The sequence below is a fragment of the Armigeres subalbatus genome, chromosome 1 (genome assembly GCF_024139115.2).
Source record: "Armigeres subalbatus isolate Guangzhou_Male chromosome 1, GZ_Asu_2, whole genome shotgun sequence".
In the NCBI taxonomy this organism is placed as follows: Eukaryota; Metazoa; Arthropoda; class Insecta; order Diptera; family Culicidae; genus Armigeres; species Armigeres subalbatus.
The window spans coordinates 96,858,340-96,885,196 of NC_085139.1; the positions used below are offsets into that span (position 1 = coordinate 96,858,340).

At 42.7% G+C, this 26,857-nt stretch overlaps 1 protein-coding gene across 3 annotated transcripts in view; it reads left to right on the forward strand.

The window, feature by feature from the left end:
* Window positions 1-2,454: 2,454 nt before the first annotated feature.
* Window positions 2,455-26,857, forward strand: part of LOC134203299 (uncharacterized) — a 33,057-nt gene continuing 8,654 nt past the window's right edge. Inside the window, exons 1-11 of one of the 3 annotated variants that reach the window (XR_009977567.1) lie at window positions 2,455-2,612; window positions 2,685-3,017; window positions 3,152-3,400; window positions 3,463-3,507; window positions 3,573-3,851; window positions 15,010-15,192; window positions 15,257-15,439; window positions 15,496-16,233; window positions 16,276-17,664; window positions 17,724-17,993; window positions 18,058-18,344. Coding sequence is in view for 1 of the 3 variants with exons in the window: in XM_062678183.1 (XP_062534167.1) it covers window positions 2,606-2,612; window positions 2,685-3,017; window positions 3,152-3,400; window positions 3,463-3,507; window positions 3,573-3,851; window positions 15,010-15,192; window positions 15,257-15,439; window positions 15,496-17,664; window positions 17,724-17,993; window positions 18,058-18,263 (3,924 nt within the window). In the remaining 2 variants the exon portion in view is untranslated. Of the gene's footprint in view, window positions 2,613-2,684; window positions 3,018-3,151; window positions 3,401-3,462; window positions 3,508-3,572; window positions 3,852-15,009; window positions 15,193-15,256; window positions 15,440-15,495; window positions 17,665-17,723; window positions 17,994-18,057; window positions 18,967-26,857 lie in introns of those variants that run through there. The other 2 variants (XR_009977562.1, XM_062678183.1) reach the window with 2 other exon arrangements.

The following is a 26,857-nucleotide window of genomic DNA, read 5'->3' on the forward strand; positions in this document are numbered from 1 at the left end:
AAACAAACATCCCGTCGCTATTACTCTTATTGCTTCATCACTTCTACGTGAAAATCACGTACACGTCTGAAGTTCATTTTGACACCAGATGCCGTTATTCACTCTAAATATTTAGGCGGAAGAGTTGTTACTCTCAAATTTTGGAATTTATATTGCCGATTTCACCAATTTGAAGAGTTATGTGTAGATTGTGATTTGCCCGCTTCTTTTTCTCACACCCACTCTCATTTCGGGTTGATCGATTTTTGTTACTGAAATTTACACAATTATAACCCATTACTCGTTAGTCACATGTAAGCGTGTACACTAAATCGATTCCCGCTATAGATATATCGCTATAGAATATCGTGATTCTCGCGATATTATAGCATTTTGCTCATTCACCTCTGCCTCGCTTAGTTGTGCGCCGCTAAGGTATTGTGTCATATTATGGTACTTTACTCAATTTAAGTGTAGAATATTACATCACAAATTAAACATAATTGCACTACTAATATCCACTTAAACAATATCCCGAACGCAACACAGGCGAAAGAAAAGCAAAAAACTACTAAACCTCGAACAATTTCACTTAAAAATATCTTTTCGTAAAGGGACGACAATATGCTACATACCTTACAAGCGAATGTGGAAAAGCTTACCGAAAGCTCACATCTATTTGACATTGGTTTATTTACTTTTTGCATGGCGCACAACTCGGCGCATGGGACCCGGCGCGTAACTGGTGAGCCAGTATGCTAATTTTAGAAAAGAATCGCAATAGTGGAATATATATAGATGAGCGAAGATAAATCCTCTGTCTCCAAACGAACTGTCAAACGTGTCTCCAAAGGAGCATGACGTCACAATTTCAATGGAAACGTTAAGGGCTGTGACGTCATATGCGCGTCTGCACGGGCAAAAAAATCGACTCAGCCATGCTTTCGCTCATCTATAGATTCTACTATCTATAATTCCCGCCATGATTTGACGTCTATTTGTTTTCAGATTGGGCATTCACCAACCCCGTGGCAAGAGATGCTTCTTAGCGTAGCGAACATCTTCATGAATATGTCCAGCATACATTTTGAAATGTTCTTCTCCCGAATTGTGCGTTTACAAGCAACTAGATTTTATTCACAATATTGCTTTTTGCATTGAAACTTTTCGTTTCGTCATTGAAGACAATGACATTTGCCTTCAGCGACTGCTTCCCCGATAGACCTTTTATACATGTTTTTCACTCATACATGAATAATACTGTCAAAACTTGCATTTGACAATGAAAAAATCAGCTAAAAGCTCTATTTATTGACATCGGTGCACTCACACAAACAATCGACATTAATTGCCAAAAATCAGGGTTACCAACTTTATAACTTTCACCTTGTCGCCGAGTCTTGCGCTGAGTGCTCGGCGCGGAAATCCAAAGGTGGGAATAAAATTTCGGGATTTATGCGCAATATTGGTGGCTACACATTTTCAATTTGATCGAAAATAATACCAGCTATTATGGGCATTTAAATATAATCCTAAAACATCTTTCCGCAGACCATTTATTTTATTTCAATTTCACTAATGAATGTTGTTCGATTTGCATCCCCGGACCATTTCAACTGTGATGCTCACCACAGTATAAACAATAATAATATCTTTTGTTTGATTCGGAGCGGGAGAACAAGTTACGAAACATGATTTCGTGTAGCGTTCGATTTAACCTGTCGATTCACTCCAAATCGTAAGTTTATTATATATTATCATCAAATAATATAATTCCCATGGTCAAAGATGTAATTCTTGCAAATTATTTTGAAAACAATTTTCAGATTTAACCAAAACAAATAGTAAACAAAACACATGTTGTTTATTTTTGTACAATAACAACGGACGGTAATGAGCTACCGTCCGTGGACATGGTGGCTATTGTCAAATCCCTTGTGATAGTATAGGACGCCACGGGGGTGGCATTCACACTCAAATATTATACACGGAAAATCAAACTTTTTTGAGTGTATTGAGTGTGAGAAAAAGATGACTGTGAGAAATAAAATCTCGCAAAACTCTTATAAAGTGCAAAAAGCGCAATAATATTGTTATATATTATAATTTATTGCTAAAAACTTACTGTAGTAATTGATATAGCTACTTTTATGTTAAGCATGTTGAGCGTGAAAGAAAATTAATGCTTTTGCTGTTGCTGTAGTAGTTAATATCGGTTGTGGAAACTCCGGGAACCCGAGATGGCGACGCAAAACAAAATTAGGACGCAAGTGAAAGGAGGTTTTTTTTCTAATGTACTTTTAAATGGAATAAATATAATGTTCTATAAATTTGCTGGAACTTTATTGAATCGCATCGAAAAAATAATTACCGGGCTAAATAACTAAAACATCTTTTGTCCAACTATGTCCTTAAACCGTGTCTCCACCTCCGCTCGTCCATAGAGTAAAACTGTCAAATGAAAAGGCCTATTTTCTGCTAAAAATTGATTGCTTGTCATCTGTTCTCGCTTGTGCGTGCGTCGAGCTTAACTTTTATTTTATCAGCTTTCGGTGAATTTCTTCCTGAAAATCCACATTTCCACCAATTCTATTGACAATAGAAACATCTATTAGCTGATTCCACGATGGGAGGTAAGCTCAATATATTCCCTACATTTCTGTCAATCAATGGCTGTTGGCCTCAATCCGTCGTCTCTTCCGCAGGTAAACCCGGCGATGGGCGAAGTAGTACCAGCGGCAGCACCGCTGGTGCACTTGTTTACGTGGGTAATGTTCCAAAAACGGCGACCGAGGACCAGTTACGCAAGTTCTTCTGGGAGTGCAAGTGGATAGTGTCGTTCTGCTTCCGGTTGGACGACTGCACCTATTGCCCGACCAAGATTGCCTTTGTCAAGTTCGAAAGCCGCCATGACGAAGCCAAGGCTTTGCGAATGAACCAAACGTTCTTCCAGGGAAAACGTATTTTCCTGACAAACGTAGACTCGGATCGGAACTTTACACCACGGTATTCGGTTATGGTGAAAAATTTGAACGAATGTAAGTTTGGAATTATTTGCTGGATTATAAAATTTTCGCTAAAGAGGTCGAAGTATTTGACTGAATTTAGCCATAATGAACTATATAACATTTTCAGTCCAATAAAATTTGAGTAATTTCTTTTTATTGTCCAGATGTAACAGAGGAAGATGTTTATGACCATTTCAAGAACATTGGCACAATCGAGTGCGTTCAGAAGCCGGCCGTTAACTATGCGTACATTTCGTTCGAACGCAGTGAAAGTACCCAGCGCTCTTTGGCCATTAAGAATCGTAACTTAAAAGGTGTGGACATCGAAGTTTTTCCCGTGAAGCGCAACATAAGCATGATGTTGGAGAAGCCTAATCTTCTGATGTACCCCGACATCAAAACCAAGTGCGATGGTAGGTTTTAGCGAAGCACTGATTTGTGGTCCTGTACTTTACCTTTACACATCAAATTTCAGCTCTAGGACTAAGATATGAATCGGATGCAGAGACTCAAACCAAATGTAAGTGTCGTGCACTGCATTGCCCTTCTTCATAACAAAATTCAATCCCCTTTTATAAATTTTAGTGCTTGTGACAAACATTCCGCGTCAAGTATCCGAAGAAGAAGTGATCGAATATCTGGGCAGATTCGGAAAGATCATAGATTGGGAGATGCAAAAGTCACCAATTTCGGTGCTGACAAACATTGGCTACGTAACTTATTTGAACCCCAAAACGGCACGTTTCGTCTATCTATTTACACCGCACAACTTTCAAGGTGTTACGCTCGATATTTACAATCCAAGAATTACGTATGGCGAGACCAAATCCGGCACGGATGTACTGCTGAAGAGGACTAATGTCTGTAAGTATATATGTTTCTCTCAGTACGGCGCTTAGGAAAGAATTTTTTCCCGTTCAATGCGTTGAAAATTTTTCATACCGTCTTTAGGTTTTTAAAAAATCCCACCTCTCTACGATGTATTTTTTCTAAACTGATCATTTTTACGGAAGTTCCGGATCTTCCAGGGGGCCATCAGTTTATATTCAAAACATCAATTCCATACTCAGGGTATAATAACAATAGGTTTTTATAAAATCCCGCCGCTGTACGATGAAATTTTCGAATCTACCATTTTTACGGGTGTTCCGGATCTTCCAGTAAATCAAAAGGTGGTCATTACGGTCCGTGTGGGGGTCACAAAATCAATTCTATATTCAGGTTTCGACATCAATGGGCTTTAAAGAATCGCGGCTCAGCATTTGAATCAAGACCGTTGAAGGGTGAAGATATTTTCTTACTGAAGAGTCCAGCAAGCTGCTGAAAAATGGAGAAGTTGTTTGCGAAGCTTCTTCTTCTTCTTCTTCTTATTGGCATTACATCCCCACACTAGGACAGAGCCGCCTCGCAGTTTAGTTCTCATTAAGCACTTCCACAGTTATTAATTGCGAGGTTTCTAAGCCAGGTTACCATTTTTGCATTCGTATATCATGAGGCTAGCACTAGGCTAGCAATCGAACCCAGCCACCCTCAGCATGGTCTTGCTTTGTAGCCGCGCGTCTTACCGCACGGCTAAGAAGGGGCCGCTCAACAGTATCAATTATGACAACTGGCGTTTCCGTATGAAACTGCTTCTGGCCATGGAAGGAAATTGGACCGCTGTTAAGGATAAGAATCCTGAACCGGAAACCGCTGCCTGGAAGACAAAGGATGAACAAGTGCTGGCTGGTCGTGGAAGACAATCGGTTGGTACACATTAGTAAGGCCAAATCTGCTGCCGAAGGATGGGAAAAGCTTTAAAAACACTTACCACGAGAGTATCCGTGATGCGCAGGATTTGTCGATTACATTTTGACAAAGATGGAAACGTGGAAACCCACACTTCGGCCCTGATGGATTTTTTCGAGAAGCTGAACGATCTGCAGCCCAACAACGTGCTCGATGACCATTATGCTGAGCAGCCTACCGGAGGAATACGAGACTTTCGTTAGTCGTTACCGCTCTGGAGGCCAGGAAGGAGGAAGATCTGACGCTGAACATGGTGAAAGGAAAGCAGTGGCAGAAACGGATGAATCGGAACAAGAAACGACGACAAATTGGAGACCGCATTGAAAGCAGGATCGAAGGCGGATTCTGACAGGTGCTTTTTTTGCAAGAAATCCGACCATATGAAGATCAATTGCGAAAAAATCAAGGGTTAGAAAACGGATATGGAAATAAAATCCAACGTAACCAAGTAACAGAAAGTTGACAGTGTGGTGAAAAATAACGATGTGTCGGGGAACTAGGCGTTCGTACCGGAAATGCGCTACAACGAGAGGATCAATGGATATTGGAGCTACGTGCCACTTCTCTAATAGACGCGATTTGTTTGAACACCTGGACGAGACAGTTCTGGAAGCGGTTTGGGTTGCCAATAGAATGGATGCGGATTCAAACGGCCACGGAACTGGTAAGATGGTAGTGCTGGATGGTACCGGTAATAGCTGGCTGATTACGTTCGATACGGTGCTGTATGTTCCTGAAATGAATTCCAACCATCGGTTAAGCGATTGTGTGAGGAAAGGTTTCACAGTTCTGTTTGACAGAAGTGGCGCTCAAATATTTGGAGGGCGAATATATTTCCTGACGTTTGTTGACTACAGCAAACATACGGTCGTTTACATTTTGCGGAACAGATTCGAAGCACTGGTTACAGCCAACTAGCTTCAAAATCGACTGCCTTCTCGCTCAATCTCCAGTACACCGTAAAAACGATGGTTTGGTAAGAGACCCAAACTAAGGCATGTAAAGCAGTAAAGTTCAAGTTCATATGACATGGCCGTAGCCAGGGTTTCGATTAGGGGGGGGGGAGCAACTTTTTTAAATCTTCTGAATCTTCTGAGTTTCTCATAAAAAATCTGAAAAATTGCACCGTGGAACTCCTAAGAATATTCCGTGGAAATTCCGCAGAATTGCCAGTAAACATTCCTGTAAATTTTGCGAAAAATCTTCGAATTTCTTGTGAGAATTCCATAAAATTTTCCGTGAAAGTTTCGAATAATTTCTTGTTAAATTTCAAAGAATTTCTCCAGGAATCGAAAATGAAATCAACAATGGAATTTTCGGAGGAATTCCTAGATTAATTCCCAAAGAAATCCTGAAAGAATTCCGGTGGAAATTTCAAGATTTCCACTGGGAGACCCCCCAGGAGTTTATCTGAAAACTCCTCCGGGAATTCTTCCAGGAGTTCCACCGGTAGTTCCTTCAAGAATTCCTCCAGGATTTCCTCCGAGAATTATTCCGGTACTTCTATAGGCTTTTCCTACGGCGGTTCCTCTAAAAATTCTTCCGGGAATTTATTCATGCTTTCTTTCTGGAATTCATTTAGACTTTTTCAGGAATTTATATAGAAATTCCCTCAGAGGCTCCTCCGAGAATTTCTCTGGGTGCTCCTCAAGGAATTCTCCGGGAGGTCCTCTGATGATGATGATATACATACCCCTACATAAGATTAAATTTTCAAGATTTTTTCCGAGAACTCTTCTGTTAGTCTCACTGGCAGTTCCTCCGGGGGTTCCTTCAGAAATTCCTCCAGGAGGTTCCTTCGAGAATTTCTCCAAGAGTTCCTCCGGGAATTCCACCAGCAATTCATTCGGGAGTTTCTCCGGGAAACGCTCCGGTAGTTCCACCAGAAGCTCTTCCAGGAAATCATTCAGGCTTTTTTCAGGAAAACATTTAGGCTTTCTTCAGAATTTTAGCTGGAAATTCCTCCCGAAGTTCTTCCGATAGTTTCTCCGGGAGGTCCTTTAGGAAGTCTTCTAGGAGTTCCTCCTGAAATTCCTCCTGGAGCTCCTCCGGCAGTTCCTATGAGAATTCCTCCGGGAGATCCACCGGCAGTTTCTATGAGCATTGCTCCGGGTGTTTCACCGGCAGTTCTTCCGGGTGTTCCTCTAAGAGAAACTCTCGGAGGAATTTCTGGAGATATTATCAGAGAAATTTTCGGAAGAACTGCCGGTGGAGCTTCTGGAGGAATTTCTTGAAGAACTACAGGAAGAATTTTCGGAAGAAATTTTGGAGGAACTCTCGTAAGAATTCCTGGATGAACTCCCAAATGAACTTCCGTAAGGAGGAACTCTTGGAAGAATTTTTAAAGGACCTCCCGGAGGAATTACCGGAGGAACTTCCAGAGAAATTCTCCAACCCGAGCAGCACAATTCCGACAAAAATGTTTGCAACAACTTGATTGTGACTGAATCTGGTCACATATCAGTTGCAGAAACTAATGAGGAACATGTGTGCTGCTAGGGAAGGAACTTCTGGAGGAATTTGTAGATAAATTCCCAAAGAAAGCCTAAATCAATTTCTGAAAGAAAGCCTGGATGAATTCCAGGAGGAACTATTGTTGGAACTCCCGGAGGAATTTTCAAGGAAAAAGCCGGTGGAATAGCCGGAGTTGAGATTCTAGAGGAACTTCCGAAATCCCATTTCCCGTGAAATTCCTGCCAAATATCATCCAGGAATTTCCTGTGAAGTACCCGGAGAGATTCCCGGAGGAACTCTTGGAAAAACTCCTGGAGGAGCTACCGGAGGAAGTCCCACAAGCACTTCCAGATGAATTCTCGCAAGGAAGTCCTGAAATAATTCTTGGAGAAGTTCATCATGAAGGAATTTATGGAGAAATATCTGAAGGAATTCCCGGGAAAATACCAGAAGGAATTAATGCAGAAATTCAAAGATGAAATCCTGAAAGTATTCCCAAATGAATTACTGAAGAAATTACCGGATGAATTTCCGGAGGTTTGTTCTGAAGATATTCCAGGAAGAACTCTTGGAAAATATCCTTGAGGAACTCTCAAATTAATTTCCGAATGAAATTCTGAAGTAAATTCCGATTGAGGTCCGGAAAGAATTCTAGGACAATTCCGCGGAAAAATTCCCGGAGAAATTCCTAAACTAATCCCAGGAGAAGTACCTGAAGGAATCCTCGGAAAATACCTGGAAGAATTTCCGGGGAAATACTTGGACGAATTCCTGGAGAAATTCCTGAAGAAATTTCTAGATGAATTCTTGAAAGATATTCTGAAGTAATTGCGGAAAGAATTCCAGAATGAAATCCTAGAGGACTTCGCTATTGGAGGTATTCCCGGAAAAATTCCTGGAAGTTATCCTGGAGGAATTAAAGGAAGAGTTCCTGGAGGTATGCCCGGAGAAGTTCCTAGAAGAATTTCCGAAGGATTTTCTTATAGATTACAAGTGAAATTATGGAGCGAAATCAGAGGATTTCCGTCATAAATTTCTGTAGAAACTTCTAGGGGATTTTGGGAGGAAATTCCGTATGTATTCTTGAAGGAACTCTCGAATGCATTCCTGAAGGAAATGCCGGAGATTTTCTGGAAGAATAGCCGAAGAAATTTTTAGAAGTAAAACTTGAATAGAAGAAAAAAAAATCTTCACGGAATTTCTTCATGAATTGAAAAGGCGGTTTCTAGATATAGCGAAGTTATAAATATATGAGAAGGATTTTCGAACGGTTTTCAGAGGAATTTGTGGATAACTTTCCGGAGGAATTTAGAAGTTCCCAGGGGAGCTTCCAGAAGGATTTCAAGGAGAATTCTTGAGCCCGAAATTTTTCGAGTTGTTTTGAACTTTCACATATTATGGATCCTGGTTACCCTACCCTCGGTTGAACAGACGTGGCTTGCAATGCAATGATGTCGATTGATCGAATGGTGCAGCAAGCGATGATGGCATCTGTGTCACTAGTGCAGATTCCAGACTTGCAAAAGGATTTCCATCGGCTGCTGTTTATTTCTTGTCCTGGACGGGGTCATCCCAGATGTTGCCACTCTGCCGGCGCTGGTTCGATTACGTAGCTGGTTGATGTGCGACCGAAGCGTACGCTTGTCTTCCGCCCACACGTTAAACATTGCGTTTCCAATTCGCCCCAAGACTACCAAGAATTGTTGGTGTGCACCTTGGCTTAGACTTAATCACCTTCTCTGAATGACCTTGATCCTGAGTGATCGTTGCGGAAAATGAAGTAGGTCCGGCTGAGACCCTTATCCTTAGGCGAGTTAAGTGGTTTAAACACTCTCGTTCACTTCAACTACCCAAACCCGAAGCAAATAAATTGGGAACCCTTTGGACCAAATGGAAAAATATCATTAATCAAACCGATCAAATATTATAATTAAAACTAACACCATTTAAACAAAGCATCTAGAAGTAACAAACTCAAAAGCAGGTATTTTAATTGTGCATCTCATTTTAGGGGTTTACAATTGACGGATGGGCGATCTTACTATCTATCCTACCTCAATTCTATTCTAAGCGTGGCTCTTGTTGAGGAGTTCCCACGACGCATCGAGATGGGGTGATGATTTCGTTGGCGTACGCATGAAATTCAAATCGGTTGTAGCCAATCTTGCCGCCACACTGTTGAGCAGTGAGTCACTAAGTCCCAGAAAAGACGCGCGTAGCGATTTCGAGCTCACGAGTACTCGCGTAGTTCAAATGGTTCGCCAAAGAACGCGTGAACCGCACCGAAAGTGCCTTCCGGTCAAGCAGATTTCCACGAGTGATCGGCGCGTGTGCATAAAAATGAACCTCTCAGGCGGCGACCGAAACGTTGGTGGGCGAGTACTCTTCGGCAACGAAGTTTTGGGGGTGGTTATGGGTCGTACGGGTGGAAAACGCAACACCTCACTTACGACTCGGACGAATGGCTTGATTCGATTGTGGAACCACTGCTCGATCCAACTGACTCCTAGGCGACTCGACTGATAACGACTTGATACGGCAGCACGTGTGGTCAGTCCCTTCGCTGAGTACACATAGGCACCCCACGTTGAGTAGGGATTCCTATTCAACGGGATAATTAGGTCGATTTTCACAAAAGGATAATCATTAAAGCTTACCTAAGCTGATTGGGATATTATCTACCAATCCCTAGTACTAGGCTAAGAAGACGTGCTTTTGTACTATCGTGTTTTCTATGAAATTCTAAAACAGGACTAGTAATTTTCTTTAGCAATCATTTCTTCACAACGAATTATCAGCACTTACTATGTTTTCACAACTATCTAACTATTATTAGAATTAAATGCTGCGAACTGGTTGATAACAATTGACCAAATTCGCTTTAGGGCATCACTTAGCTTTCAAATTGCAGGTTAGAGTACGTCTGCATTGAACTAAACACTCTGTCCAAATGGCGCAATAATCCGATACAGGATTCTATTTTACCCCTATGGGTATAGAATTTCCAATCATTGTTTGGATTAAAGAAAATCTACTCGGGTGATTTCCAGGTAGGTACAAAAGACCCCCACTTAAAATTTAGATAATACATACGATTACTCAGTGCAAACCATATTGCTAGAGTCCCATCGGATGAACATAAAATCGGTTGCCGTCGTTTGGTAGAGTAGAAGGAGTGGACTTATATGAGTGGAGCTCAATACATCTTCACGAAATTACACCGTCAGCGTTGCCCTAGTACCCGTTAGGTGGCAGCACAAGTTTGCCGAAAGCTCATGTTGTATATTTTTGAACGAACATTTTTTTGAGCAAATATAGGGTAGTAAAATCAATCGTTACAAAAGAACCGCTGAACCTTCTGGTCTGGGATGGCTTTCTTTGATTGCGGCCAGCCATGCTGAATAAAGCGGTAGACCGTGCTAAGTACTGGGTCGGAACGGGTGGCTTGCTGAATCGCCCTGAAATGGAGAGGAAGTGCTTCAACTGCATCTAACACGATCGATCTTACATCATTCTCCGTGAAGTGAAGTCTTCCTCCGGTTTGACGTGCTGGTTGATCAGCCGGGACAGGATGTCGGCGTTCCCGGTACTGATGTAGACGATATCAAAGTCGTAGAAGAGAAGTTGCAGTGCCCAACGCTGCAATCGATTCGCCGTGTAAAAAAACACTCTAATAGAGCAATGAAACAAAAAGGATTCGCCGTGTAAACTGGAATGCCTTTCTTTGAACCAAAGATTCAAGATGTCAGCGCTCTGGACGCATACATACATACTTTCAGTGACCCATATGGAAATTTATGGCTGATGGTCGCTATGGGGAGCTGCGGATTGTAGTGTATCAGCAGCAAGTCGGATTGGAGTATCTGCTTGAATGTAGTGAAGGATGTCTCACACTTCGCCATCCAGGCGAACATATTGTCGGCTTTGAGCAGCTCGTCGAGCGGATATCGAAGCTGGCGCATACTCGGGGGACGTATTTCCCGTAATAATTGATCGCCCCCATGAACGAGCGAACTTCCGAAACGTTTTTCGGCACTCACTGGCATATTGCAGATGGCTTCGACTTTAACCTTTTGTCTGTGCTCTGGGGTCAATATGACCCCAGGCCACTTTGAGTGGCTGCCATTTTTTTAGTTTTCAACCGATTCTCCTAATTTTTGGTAGTTTGGTAAAACTCGCCGAGATCTGTCCCCTAGAAAAATCTTTAAAATATGCGCTACAGTGTACTTTTTTCAAAAAACTTACGTTGTCTGTGCTCTGAGGTCAAATTGACCCCATATTGAAATTGCTATAACTTTTTTAATGTTTGGCCAATTTTGGATTTTTGGGGCTGTTTCGAAAGATAATTTAATCATCTTTCAGGTCGTTATCAAAGATTAACTATAGGTGGGCGGATATATCGCGGGGAGGGGTTTTCGTAAAAAAGGGTACAAAAATTGGTTTTTCATGCTCAGGGAATCAATATTCGAGAAACGCCTAACAATATACCCTTTGTCGTTAACAGAGTTTTTACTGACAAACGCACCTAGCGACAAACCTTTATCAGAACCCGAACACAATATGACAAGAATCATTTGCCTTGCATGCTCTGATATTTCCGAGAATACGATGCTAATATTGTAATCATTGTTGGATTCTCAAATATTTCCATAAAATCAGAAACTATGGTAGCATAGAACCGAAATTTGCTCTAGAAATAATGCAAAATAACGGGATGAAAAGTTAGCAACAAGATTGTCTTCTTTTTTGTTGCTGACAAAAATTTTCGGATCTTTGTCATTATTCTCCGACAAAAACAAAGCTTTGTCGTTGGTTCTCTTTTGTCGCTTGTTTCGCAAGCGCATTTAAGAAAAATTGATTCCCTGTTCATGCTTATTTTACTTATATTTGAAAAGCCTACCCATTTTGAACTGCACCTTTTCAAAAAGGTTATGCAGGAAGGTGTGTGCTTTGACATGAGGCATTGATTAGTTTAGAGCTTGGTCGGTATATTTGAATTCATTATTTTAGCCTACTCTAGTAATTCCGATATTTGGAATTTTCATCAATTTAAATATACTTATCGCACAAATTTGAAATTTGTAAAGATGACGTCTTTAACAAAGTTCGTCTGGTGGGAATATACTGTTATGTGACGGAATAAATAATTAGGAAATTTACAAATAGGCGGAAATTTACAAATACAATGTCCAGGACTACAAAGCGGTGCTCAATATAATGAACATTTCTTCCCAGATGCGGCGCTAGTGAGCTGTTATATTTGAGTATATTGTTCCATGTGAGATCTGATGTATTTTGTTTTGAAGCATTTTTGGCAAATATGAATGTTGTGGTAGAGTTCATCAAAAGTTTTCTTTGTATTCAACCTGCTCTAGCGATGCTGCAAATAATGGAATGTGTTCACAGAATATGTTTTAGGTAATCCAAGAAAACCCTGGAATTAAGGCCTTAATTTGTGCGATAAGGATATTTACACTGAGGAGAATTCTATATATCGGAATATCTTGAGTAGTCTAAAATAATGAATTCAAATATACCGCCACCTGGCGGCCAAGTTCTAAACTTATCAACGCCTCATGCCAAAGCACACGCCTTCCTGCATAACCTTTTAAAAAAAAGGTGCAGTTCAAAATGGGAAGGGTTGCTGGATATAAGTAAAACAATCATGATAAATCACTGTTTTTGTACCCTTGTTCACTAAAACCCCTCCCCGCGATGTACCCGATGTACCAATAGTCAATTTTTTGTTACGACCTGAAAGATAATTAAATTATCTTTCGAAATAGCCCCAAAAATCCAAAATCGACCAAACAATAAAAAAGTTATAACAATTTTAATTTGGGGTCAATTTGACCCCAGAGCACATACAACGTAAGTTTTTTTGAGCACAGACAGAAGGTTAACTGGATCCGCACGCAAACCGTGCTCATCGATGAAGTGTCCAACGTATTTGATCTGTTGCTGGCCGAACGATCACTTTTCGGCCTTGATGGTGAATCCGAATTCCTGGATGCAACAATGACCTGCTCGAAGGTTGCGTTCTGGTCTTCTTCGTCGACTCCGCCGACTAAGACGTCATCGAGGTATCCTGAAGTGCGTTCGAGACCTGCAAGCATCGTGTCTACGAGCTGCTAAAATGCTCCGGGTGCTGCTTTGATTCCTGGTGGAAGCCGATTATACCTGTAGAGCCCTCGGTGAGTGTTGATGATGAGCATCTCCCGACAACTTTCGTCCACTTCTACTTGCAAGAAGGCGTCTGACAAGTCTATTTGGCTGAAGACCTTGCAGTTCGCCAACTTGGCGAAGATGTCCTCCGGCAAATGAAGCGGATACTGGAGCGGCTGAGGAGCGTCGTTGAGGCCCGTGGAGTAGTCACCACATATGCGGATGGCACCACTTGCTTTCCGCACAACGACGATGGGAGCGGCCCACTTTGAAAAGTCGACCGCTGTGATGATGTTGGAACTATTTATCCGATCCAGCTCGGCGTCGACGGTGATGTACGGGTCTTTTCGGTCGGAACACTGGTAATTTGCCTTCCTTCAGCGTCAACTTTACTTTCGTCTTTGTACACATCCCTAGTGCATCGCTGAAGTCTTTCGGGAAGGCTGATTTGAAGGAGCTAACGGTCGTTGGATGACTGTGGACCTGGTTCCAAAGCTGGTCCATGGGCTGGGCACCGATCGAAAGCGTCAATGAGATTGAGCCCGAGCAGATTAAGCTCCTGCTTCACGATAAAAAATCGACCAATGCGCTTCTTCCCCGTGATGACCACTTTGCAGCTACACTGGAACACCAGCTTCAAGGGCTTGCCGGACGATGTGGTGGCTTCCCGCAGGTTTCCCGATTCTCTGTCATGTCTGCTCGGAAATGATGATGATATCCGACGCAGTATTGAGCTGCAGACTGACCTGCTTTCACGAATCTTCTTCGCTTCCGGACGTTATTCACCTGTACGCTTCGTGTTGCTGCTTTCTTGGACGAGAGCCGCTTGTTTGGATACTTGTGTCTCTGCGGACTGGAACAGAAGTGTTGTTGGTGGTTCAGTGGTTCCCAACAGTACAACACTGCCATGGGTCTCTAGGCCTTCTACAGAAAGGCAAAAACTCTCTTTTTGCTCCAAGATATTGGAGGTGGAAACCAGAAGATATGAGTTAAAAATAGTGTTAGGGAACGTCCACAAACGCTTAGAGGAGGAGGGGGGGTCCGGTGAAGTGTGACAACCCATACAAAAATTTCAGACGCTTCATACAAAAATTGTGACATAGGGGAAAGGTGGGGTTGAAAATTTCCAATTTTTGCGTTACGTAATTAATGGATCTTTCCTTACAACAACACTACACACAATGCACCTTGATTGTACAACATTTGTCTCCGCCCACCAGCAGTCTGAGCAGAATCAAACGGTTTTGATTTCATTCGATGAACTTTACAACTTGCCCACAGACACTGGCGTCGCCAGCTATTGTTATTTGGTGGGAACCACTTGGCGCAAGAACAATAGCATATGAGAACAATGGTGTGATTGCATCGTGTGGTGCCCCACCTCTGTCTCCGCCAGTGCCCACAGACAGTACGACTTTACTCCGATCGAACCAAATTTGCATTAGGCGGAGTCAAAATTGTACAACATGTCGGAGCGTGTGTGGGGAAATCACAAAAAATGTGATATCCTTACAGTTAGGAAGTAAAGGAAGTTTTAAAGAAAAAATAAGATTATTAGTTAGATAAGTATATTCAGCATATAACTAGGTAATTTCTCATTTTTTGTGATTCACAGATCTAACAAACGATGAAATTTTCCAAGCAATGAATGAATGCGGGCGGGTTACCTACATCCATCGTGTCGATTCAGTACGATATTGCACCATCGTTCGGTTCAAGTTCTCCATAGCCGTCTCGTCCGCATTGAAAATAAAGCGCATTTGCGATGAAAATGTCTACATAACAAAATTCTCGGAACGTAAGTATTTCAAACATATTCATGTAAACCCCACTTTGAACGATCGTTTGCATCCGATTTACAGAGAGTTACTTGTCGGAAATGGCCCCGATACCGGAGGTTACTCCCAAGAGCAACATCCGGCTGCACAAGGAATCCTTGCTGCGGAAAATAATCGATAAGGAAGACCAAGCTGAATTGACACGTCTCCGAACGATACCGAACATCAAATACGTTTGCCCTAATCCGGAGTACTATAAGAATGAAGGTAACTATTCCAAACTCAGTACATAACTTTCAACATAAACCATCTCTGCTTAACAGTTCTAGTGATGAATTATCCGCTCGGGACCGCACTGGTACAATTTCGCGAATACTTCAAGAAGTGCGGTAACGTGATTAACTTCCGTGAATCACTCCAAGGGGTCAAGCAAGCGTTTCTGAGCTTCGACACCCGACTGGAAGCAAGGCGCGCCTGCTCTATGAATCAGAATTTCATGACTGGAAAACGACTGCTGATCCACTTAGCTAACGAGAGTCTATTCCTCGATCCCGAGCTTTGTGTTCTGGTGGCTGGTTTGAATACTTCGATCTTGGACGAGGACATTTATGATCGTTTCAGCGACATTGGGAACGTAAAGTTCGTTCTACGGCAGTCTCCGGGGGTGGCTTGCGTATGCATGGAGCATAAGCGTTGGTACGAGGCTGCTCTACGGGTGATCTTAATCAAGACGCAAAGAGTGATTGTGAGCAGAGTAAGCGCAAGCGTCTATAATTCTGCCGGTTCGGACAAGCAGCACCCATCACAAGTGAATGCAGTGCCCGTGAAAGATATACTGAGGCCAAATTTGCGCTCTATCGATGTTAACCAGCGTGGCTTGAAAGGGTCCACATCCGGTGGACCGAGACTTATGGCCCCCGGGGGACCTATGGTCGGTCCTGGGGGACCTATGATGGGCCCCGGTGGTCCAATGATGGGTCCAATGGGACCAAATGGGCCGCCAATGATGGGCCCTGGAGGTCCTATGATGGGTCCGGGTGGCCCAATGATGGGTCCAGGAGGTCCTATGATGGGCCCTGGTGGCCCAATGATGGGTCCAGGAGGTCCCATGATGGGTCCAGGAGGTCCTATGATGGGTCCGGGTGGCCCAATGATGGGTCCCGGCGGTCCTATGATGGGTCCTGGAGGTCCAATGATGGGTCCAGGCGGTCCAATGATGGGTCCAGGAGGACCAATGATGGGTCCTGGGGGTCCAATGATGGGTCCTGGAGGACCTATGATGGGCCCTGGAGGACCTATGATGGGTCCAGGAGGCCCAGTAAACCAAAATCCGATCGTCACTCCTGCGATGCGTCGGTTGATGCAAGTAATCGAATCCAATATGATGAATATTCAAGCATTCAGTGCATTGCCCATGATCGAACAATTTCGTTTGGTCCACGGTGTGGTGAACCAATTCATAAACGTTCCCCACTTTCTAAGCATGAAACCGGACGCTAAGATAAATTTTTTGATCAGCGGTCAAAACGGCTTTGCATATGCCAATACGTTCACACTCTTCACCTATCCTCAGCAGTTACAACTTTTGTCACTGATTCAACAGGATTATCTAAATACCATCAATGCTTCTAGTGGACCAACCATTATGCAGGGACCTTCGCCTGGTCCAGTTGGTCAACCAGACATGCCAGTCAATTCTGAAACATCCCAAGAAATTACTCAAAACAGTATTCCCGACAGCATAAATGAAGAGGAAAATCTGGCTCCGTGGCAAACAAAAATATCGAAACCGCCAACACAAACAGAAACGATGGATGACACTTTATACGCAACAGTCCCTCTTTCCGCGCAGGATCGTTTCGAGAAAGCTGAAAAACTTCGCCTTGGAAGTGAAGCAGCCCGTTCAAACGAAGACGAAGACGTTTTGAGCGTTAGTTCTTCAGATTCCATTCCTCCAGCTCCTGAACCGCCCCAGTTTAGTCCAAGAAATTCCCGTTCAAACTCACCTATATTACCTTCAAGACTAAGCCGAGTCCGCAGCCGATCGCCCTTCAACGATCGCCGACGATCGCGATCTCGTTCACCATCTCGCATTCGCTTGTCACGCTCCCCTGTCAAGCGATCACCCCAACGACGCAAAAGCTTAAGCCCGTTTTCGGAAGCACTATTATCCAGTCCGCTGTTGCGGTACAATCGATCGATTTCCAAGTCTCCGAGCCGACGTCGGCGAAGTCCAAGTCCGCCGCTACGCACCGTATACCGGACGGAAAAGCATCGTTCTCGATCTCGCTCACCAATTAAGGATTCACGTTCGCGATCACCGAAAAGTTCAAACCACAAGTACAAACGGACACAACACCGAAGTCGATCACCGCTGTCGCTGAGCCCCCCGCCAAAAACGGATAAGCTATGGGACGACCCCAAGGTAGCAAAAGAACCTGCCAGATATGCATTCCCCTTGGGGGAGGAATCCAAAGGAACGTCCAATTGTAGTAAGTGTTTGAAATAATCCTATTGGAACTTATTTTAAAATTTGAACAATTTATTGCAGTATTTGTTGGAAATCTGCCGCCGGATACTAACGAGGAGCAGATTGTGGAAATCTTCGGCAAATTTGGTCAAATTATGTCGATCAAGTTTACTATCAACAGCGCTAATATCAAGCGCGCTTTCGTGAGCTTCGACACTTATGATCAAGCAGTGAAGGCCCTTGAAATGCATTTGCGTCAGTATCGCGGCCACCTACTGCGGGTGGCCTTTGCCAATAGGACACAGAAAGAGCGGCCCGGATTTTCCGTCTCTATCGTGGTCAAAGGAAATCGTAAGGAAATTGACACAATTTGGTTATTACAAGGTTATTGATTGTTTTTCGATTACGTTTCTAGAATACGACGAAGTCGACGTGTACAACACGTTCAAGCTGTGCGGTGATATTTCGTATGTTTGGACACGTAACTACAAGGCAGAAGGAAACGTGTCGGCTTTGTACCATGTGATTGATTTTAAGCATCGCGACGCCGTGCGTGTTGCGCTGGAGACTCACAAACTGGTTACCGGTAGCCGGTGCAAAGTGGGAGCCATTGTGCGCTAGAATACATTCCGGGTCAAACACCGGGATGACATTCCGGCGATTTCATCGTGACGGCCGGTTTTCCGACAACTGAAATGAGGGGTGAGTAGCATTCCTATTTTATTGAATTCGTGGTGACCATGCGGTGCAGTGGAAAGTGAAGTTTTTAATAGAATTGAAAGAACTTAAAAAACTAAGATAGATTAAGTGAATGAAACATCAATGTTCAGAAAGAAATTGGATAAGGTCGTTTTTATAATTGGAATATCAAAATGTACTAATGATTTTATTTAGGTATTTTCTTAAAAAAAAATAAGTGCGCTGAAAAAGAGCTTTACAACAGCTCGTATTGGTAATTAAGTTCTACATGTGTAATTCTCTATTCAAACGATACTATGTGCAAACAAACAGATATATGGAAAGCTGTTTTAATTAAACATGTCGATAGTTTTAAGTTTTTGACATAAAAAATGCCTATGTGGCAATGCCGAACTAGCGTATAAGTTATGTAGTTTTAGCGTTAACACAAGAAATAATTTGAGAACATAAATTTAAACATGGTAAACAAATAATAAGATAAGAGCTCCGAAATTAAAAAAAAAATCTGTCAGCATCATCTATAATTGATATCCTTAGAAAAATAGAAGTACTTTAACAAATATTATCTAGAAATTATGTAAATGTAATTCATCAATTTCAATATATGCAGTGGAATATTATATAACTTTTTGTTCTATTTATCCGATATTTTAGTTCATAAGTAGAAATAGAATTAGAATTAGAAGTATGCAAGTAAACATTTAAACTTTCACAACATTTCATCCTTGTTGTGACATGTTCTTCGATTATACAACAATTTGCGGTAAAACATTTCGAAGTCTACCGCTTCGCGTTTATTATCATTTCGCGGTATACCATTCCGCGATTAGTATTATTTCGCGGCTAATACTTTTCGTGGGTTCAATTTTACTAATATTTACAGTAGCTCAATAACGTGTTATTTAGCAAAGTTTCTGATTATAAAGTTGCGCAAAGAGGATCTTCTTACACTGATTCTGAATGATGCTCTTTTTAATATGTTGGCAACTTTCATTTTTGTTCAGCCCTTCAAGTCACAAGTGCCTTCACGGTAGTGTTCACTTCTATAGCTTTTTAATTAGATAACCAAATCACCAACAGAGTGCGAACACGTGAGTTTCTTGTTGCTACTTTATTGGGGGCTGTATTAAAGTGTTTTGAAGCTGTTTCTGACAACAAACAGGATTTGTTTCAACAAACAGGATTTGTTTCAACAAATCCAATACATTTCGATTCTTGCGTTTTAATTCGACATAATAATAATTACCTTAGCAATTTGTTTACTTTGATCGATTCGCAATGTCGAAGCAAATTCTGCTCTTCCCTCCTATGGGAAATCCCATTGCTATCTGTCAGAGTTTGAGTGAAACATGGCCCCCATCCCCTCCTCTCTGCTGCTCTACTGTAAAAACCCATAAAGAACTGTCATTGTTTGTTTGACGAAATTTGCTTCGACTTCGCGAATAGGTAGACGGTTTGACAGTTCAATAGGTAGATTTGGCTTCACTCTTTGCCAGGGAATCAATATTCGAGCAACGCCTAACAATATACCCTTTGTCATCAACAGAGATAGCATAAAACCGAAATTTGCTGTAGAGATGATGCAAAATAACGGAATGTAAGTTAGCAACAAAATTGTCTTCTTTTATGTCGCGAAAATTTTTTTTCGGATCTTTGTCATTATTATCTCCGACAAAAGCAAAGCTTTGTAGTTGGTTCTCTTTTGTCGCTTGTTCCGCATGTGCATCGACGAAAAATTGATTCCCTGCTCTTTGCGCAAATCTATATATAATACACGTAATTAACATTATATGTTATGGCAAAAACCATTCGAAAATACTTATACTCTTCATTATACCACCTAATGAATGATCCCATATCAAAAAGCTAATAATATTCATAAGTTAATAAAAAGTATAAGTTTTCGAATGTATGTGATAAAAAGCGATGTATAAGTTTTTTCTTATACGTATCATTAAGCGTCTGCTTTGGCAAAAAAGTATTAGAAATCTTAATAATAAATAACATTAATTTTTTTTTACGTGTGGACTCTGTTCTTTAGCTTTGAAAAGCGCCAATAAGGACAAAATAAGTGCGCCTATTCTGTATATCATATGGTCGGGGTTCAGCCAAAACATACCAAACGCCAACGAAAAATTTCCAATTTCTCTGCTCAAACTTTCGTTTAGCAGATTCAATTGATCGTAAATCGTATCGGATATCCCTCAACCCCATAACTTAGAATATCCTACTGCAAACGTACGTTTAAATTTATGTGAAACTACTTCCGCTGTCCTTTTACGAACAAAATATCACAAGACAGTCGAAAAGCCGCTTGGTGCGGTTTGGCTGCACGGAAGAAAAAAAGTACTCAAAATTGAGTATTTTTAAACTTACTTTTGAGTTATTTTTTCTCTTCTCTTTCATCCACTCTTTCTTTTGTTGTCAAAAACAAAAGAGCCAAACAATCCAACGACGCCAGTTCAATACGGGAAGCCAATTTTAAGTTTTATTACCTGAGGTCGAAATTGAGTGAATTAAACTTAAATTTGGGTCAATAAATTTTCCGTTGGGTACTTTTTTAACATGGGAGTAAAGGCAAACTACTTCGACCCTACTTACTCAATTTTGGCTTCCCGTACGGATGTACGAGGTTGGGTGAATTAAACTCACTATTGGGTAGTTTATTTCTTCCGTGTGAACCCCGACCATATGGGGTGAGGCGTTTCGAATCTTGGGATGAGAATTGTCGATACCTCCCATTTGAATTACACGGTCGGCTCGTGTGAAAAGTGTCGAAATCGGCAATTATCGAGTCTTTCGGGACGCAGAATAAGCACAAAAGTAAAGCAATTGATTCAACGGCAACATACCCGGCAATGAATAAAGGACAACGATTGGAAAGTCGGATCTTGGAACGTGAAAACTTTAAATGAACCAACCCGCACGTGTTGGGCTCTTGGCTCGTGAGCTGCAGCAGGTCGGCGTGAGTGTGGCAACAATCCAGGAAATACGGTGGCCTAGAACTGGAGAACGTGAATTCCGGATGGTGGATCCCACTTCATTCAGTGCAGAACGAGGAGTTGATTTCATTGTGTTCGGGAAGCAGATGAAGCGTGTTATCCAGGGAAAGCCAATAAGTGACCGCATTTGCGTGTTGAGAATGAAGGTCAAATTATTCATCATCATCATCATCAACTATAGCCTGATCAGCATCTATGCCCCAACGAACGATAAGCTTGATGACGTGAAGGATACGTTCTATGAGAGCCTTGATGAGGCCTACGGAGAGTACCCAACACACGAGGTAAGATCGGGGATGCAAATGCGCAGGTCGGAAGAGAAAGTTTCTTTCGTCCTGTCATTGGTACAGAAAGCCTCCATTCCGCTACCAACGATAATGGTCTGCGACTTGTAACCTTTGCTGCTGCTAGAGGGATGGCAATCAGCAGTACCTACTTCGCACGTAAGAATATCCGCAAACACACCTGACAACATCCGAGTGGAGACACTTGCTCACAGATAGACCACGTGCTGATCGACGGACGACATTTCTCGGATGTTATAGATGTAAGGTCCTTCAGAGGTCCGAACATTCACTCGGATCACTACCTTGTAGTTGCAAAAAATCGGGCGCGACTTTCCAGCATCACGAATTCACGAAACAACAGAAATATGCCTTTTAATATCCAACGCTAGCCAGTTGAAGGAGTTGCTGAACAGTACCACCAGACGCTAGACTAGCGGGTAGGAGATGCCACCGGATCTGGCGACGTCAACAGGTTGTGGGAAAATATCCACGAAGCTGTGACTACAACATCGCAGGAAGTGTTAGGTACTGCACAGCGACGCCAACGAAATGGTTGGTTTTATGAGGAGTGCCAGCGAGTGACGGACGAGAAAAATGTTGGTAGGATTCGAATGCTAGTGGTTCGTACTCGTTCCAACAGAGAGCGGTACAGTGTAGCAAGGTCAGAAGAGAAACAAATCCACCGCAGAAAAAAGGCAACACGAAGAGAGTGTGATAGCTGAACTGCAGGAGAACATGGATAGAAACGATATGCGGAGGTTTTACGCAACTGTCAATGACACGCGGCATAACACTGCGCCAGTGCCCGCCATGTGCAATGACCGAGAGGGGTATTTGCTGACAGACAAGAATATGGTGGCAGGCAGGTGGAAGGAGCACTTCGAAGATTTGTTGAATGGTGAAAATGAAGCCGTATTATGGAGTAGGATGGTCATAGTCGGCGGCGGTCAAGCTGTGGAACCACCAACGCTGAACGAGGTACAGAAGGCTCTAAACGAGCTGACAAATAGTAAAGCTGCTGGGAAGGACGAGATCCCGGTCGAGCTTCTCAAACACGGAAGTGAGCAACCGCATCAATCAATACACCACATTATCCAAAAAATGGATGACCTCATATGCCCAATCTATAAGAAAGGGCACATACTAGAGTGTACCAATCACAGAGGGATCACCCTTGAGAACTCGGCGAATACCAGACAGGTTTTCGTGAGGGCCGATCAATGACAGATCAGATGTTTAGCCTGCGGAAGATTCTTGATAAATTCCGGGAGTACAACTTGCAGACTCACCATCTGTTTATTGATTCCAAAGCAGCGTACGATTCAGTGAAAAGAAATGAGCTGTGGCAGATAATGTCCGAACATGGTTTTCCGGCGAAACAGATTAGACTGATGCGTAAAATGCTGTAAATCAAATATTCGGATTACAGACGAAGTGTCAACATCGTTTGTGACCTTATACGAATTGAAGCAGGTCTATTGTTCAACATTGCATTCGAAAGTGCTATTAGGAGATCTGGCGTGCAGAGGAACGGCACTATAATCACACGGTCGCATATGATCCTGGGTTTTGGGGACGCAATCGACCTTATTGGAATCGATCGCAAAGCAGTAGTGAAGACTTTTGTCCCACTGGCACTGAAGAGGGAGATGGCGAGGATAGGCTTAACGATTAACTCTAACAAGACAAAGTACATGGTGGCAGGTAGAGATAGAGGAAGACCTAGTGGTGTTGGTGCTGAAGTAGTGCTTGATGGGGATGTGTTTGAAGTTGTTGAAGTTTGAAGTTGTTGTTTACCTTGGAACGCTTGTGACATATGACAATGACGTTTCCCGTGAAGTGAAAAGACCTATTGCTGCTGCGAATAGGGCCTTTTACGGATTACGTAACCAGCTTAGGTCCCGCATCATGCAGATGGAAACGGAGCTCCGCAAGAAATACCAAACTCTGATTCTAGCAGTGGCCCTTTATGGACATGAAGCATGGACGTTAAAAGAGGCGGACCGGATAGCTTTCGAGGTTTTCGAGCGAAAAGTACTGCGTACAATACTCGGAGAAAAATTAGAAAATGGACGCATGAATCATGAACTGTATCAAATATACAAAGAAGAAAATATTGTGAATCGTATAAAATACGGCACACTTCAGTGGGCTGGTCACTTAGTGCGAATGTCGGAAGAAAGAATAGCGAAAACAACATTCAACAGAGAACCAGATAGGGGCCGGCGATTTCGTGGAAGTCCACGAATACACAGGCTGCACGCGGGGGAATCGACGATCGACGCTGTTGCCAACCAGGTATCCATGTAGGTATTTCCAATAAAATGTACTACTTCAAATCCGCATAGCTTGCATTCAAGTCGTCTTCATTAATTAATGTGTATGAAATCATTCCCACTCCGCTATAAAACCTGAGGGGTCAAAGTTCAAATCTGAGCGTTGCGCTCTCTTCTAAAAAGTATAAGAGTTCAAACATAAATTAAACGAGACAGGTCATTCAGAGGAAAAGGAAAGCGAAAGAGATAGCGCTTTAATAGGTTAACATTCGTGGTTGATGTGAATCGTCGTTTGATAGAGACGGGCAATTACTTCGGTAATTTCACGTACTTCCAGTCACGAAGCAATAAGTCCTCACTTATTTTGAGTGTTTCAAAAACTTTTACTCGTTCACTCTGACCTGGACCGTGGAAGAGGCAAGAGTGCGTGATCAGTGTTTAGTGTCGCGGTATGTTTTATTTGGTAATAAATTCTAAATGTGAGAAGTCTTTTAGATATTAATAATTGTTACTTTCTGTTTCTTCAGTGTAGCATAGTTTAATAACCTAAGATAAAAGGTTAGTGCGGTCAAGTTTGTGGGTGCGATTGTAAATTGGATTGTAGATTGAAAATTTGGAAAAGTTATTAATGAATTTGTTGCGTGGAGATTTTTTTTTTGTTAAATGTGTCAAACAGCCGTTCGACGACTTTTTAATTAAAATTCGCTTCTAGCGATCCACGGCCCAAACACCGCATCCATCACGCGACTCTCGACCCTACGCTTCAGCGATCAGGAGTCCCGGTTTGAGAGGAAAGCCGGAAGGTAACCACCGTTCTGACAGAGTGGCCAACGAAAGCATTTTTTCTTCGCTACGACCCGTAGCGAGAGTAACACCAAGGCATCGACGATCTCCATCGTCGTTATCTGCGCCATCTTTAGCCGGCGCGTGTCTCAGTACCAGTTCGGGACCAACCACCGTTTGGGAATTTCCGTTGGGCAGCAATCCAACGTTTTCGGACCAATCGTCGCCGTAGTCCACGAGTGAACTTCGCAATCGCCGCATTTGGCACTGTTGCCGCAAAACACCGCCGTCATCGACGGCCCGCCGGTTAAATTCTGCTTTATCATCAGCATTCGTTCGCTGCCGGATAAAAGGGTACCGTGAGTACAGAGCAAATAACAATACGCATGCGTAAACTCCACACAAATGAATCCCGAAATCGAAGATCGACGATGATCGATAGTAGAAGTGACGCCACTAGAATCAAAAATCCGCACACATTAGGGAAAGCTAGAGAGTAGAAGATAAGAGAAAAAGGAACATAAAACATTAATAAAAACCTAGGTTAAACTAAATCTGAATAAAGCCCAAGATGTTTTCCGTTTGTCTTACACCAAATCGAAGTTCGTAATATTGTAGTGCTTTCCCTGTAACAGTTTTTTTGTCTTCGAGATTTCTCACGTTCACGTCCTTCTACCTAGTTAGTTTTTCTGTTTATTTTTGTACACCAGGATAGACTGCCTGGGAAATCAGTCACGTGTCTGAAACGAATGGAAAGTTTTGAATTGGGGGAATTCTTCCAGTGATGATACGCATGAGTGGCGTCTTTGTGTATTGGTAGAACGACGGTTTGCATCGACCATTTTTGTAGAAAGCTTAGGACGTTTCCTAATTTTGGAGGCATCTCGATTAGGCTTTTTTGCATTCCTGTTTCGTCCCCATAATCGCTATTTGGACTCTTATACAGAAAACCTGCCCTGAGTTGGGTTTCTTGCCGGGCAAACAAACCTCGACAGACGGTGGTCTTCGGAGGTGGGGCTTATCCCTCTGTTTTCGGAGTCGGGAACGGGACGGGAAAAGTGGAAAACCCTTAGCCGCATTTGCGCGCTATGGTATGCCAGAGTCTAACCACAGTGAAACGGTAAACCGCCAAATTATTTTTATTATTTATTTTCAGTCCAGTAGCCTTTAAAGTCTTCTCCATTCAGCTCGGTCCATGGCTGCACGTCGCCAACCACGCAGTCTACGGAGGGTCCGCAAATCATCTTCCACCTGATCGATCCACCTTACTCGCTGCGCACCTCGCCTTTTTGTTCCCGTCGGATCATTGTCGCACGCAAAAAAAAAGCGTTCATGGATTCGTGAACTAACAAGTTCACGGTGTATTTTTTCGAGAACAACAGCCACGGATTTGGGAACAGTCACGTTTTCTGGAACGTTCTGGAAAATGTGACTGGCGTTCCCGAATCCATGAATTAAATCACGGTGCATTTTTGCTGGTTCACGAATTTGGGAACGATTTTTTTGCGTGCGAGAACCATTTTCACCGGATTACAGCCCGACCCACGACAGCCGTCCGATTTTCGCAGTGTAAACGATGGATGGTTCTCCCAACAGCTGATGCAACTCGTGGTATATATGCGTCTCCTTCCCGTACCGTCCGACATCTGCATCCCACCATAAATGGTACGCAGCACTTTCATTTCCAAAACCTCCGAATGCGCGTTGGTTCTCCACGAGCATCGTCTATCTGAACTAGAGAACTACCTTTCTTCCATCTTCCCAAAGTTACGTGCCGTGCCTTCGTCAAAATCGTACCACTCGTGTCAATCCCTGCCCTTCGTATTACTCCCTCTAAAGCAGCGGTTCTCTACCTGGGGTACATGTACCCCTAGGGGTACCTTCGCTGGCCTCAGGGGGTACCTCGGACAAGAATGCTTAATGGCGGATATATTACCTTTCCAATAAAAACTTATTATTAGTATTGATAATTGTAATAAGCTCGGAAGCCTTCTTTCATGAGGCTCGAAAGCTTCATGTCTAGAGGCTCAGAAGCCTCCTTTTAAGAGGCTTGGAAGCCTCCTTTCAAGAGACTCGAAAGCTTCATATCAAGAAGCTCAGAAGCCTCCTTTCAAGAGGGTCGGAAGCCTCCCTTCCCTGGGTTTCTTCTTGAAAGACTCCTTTCAAGA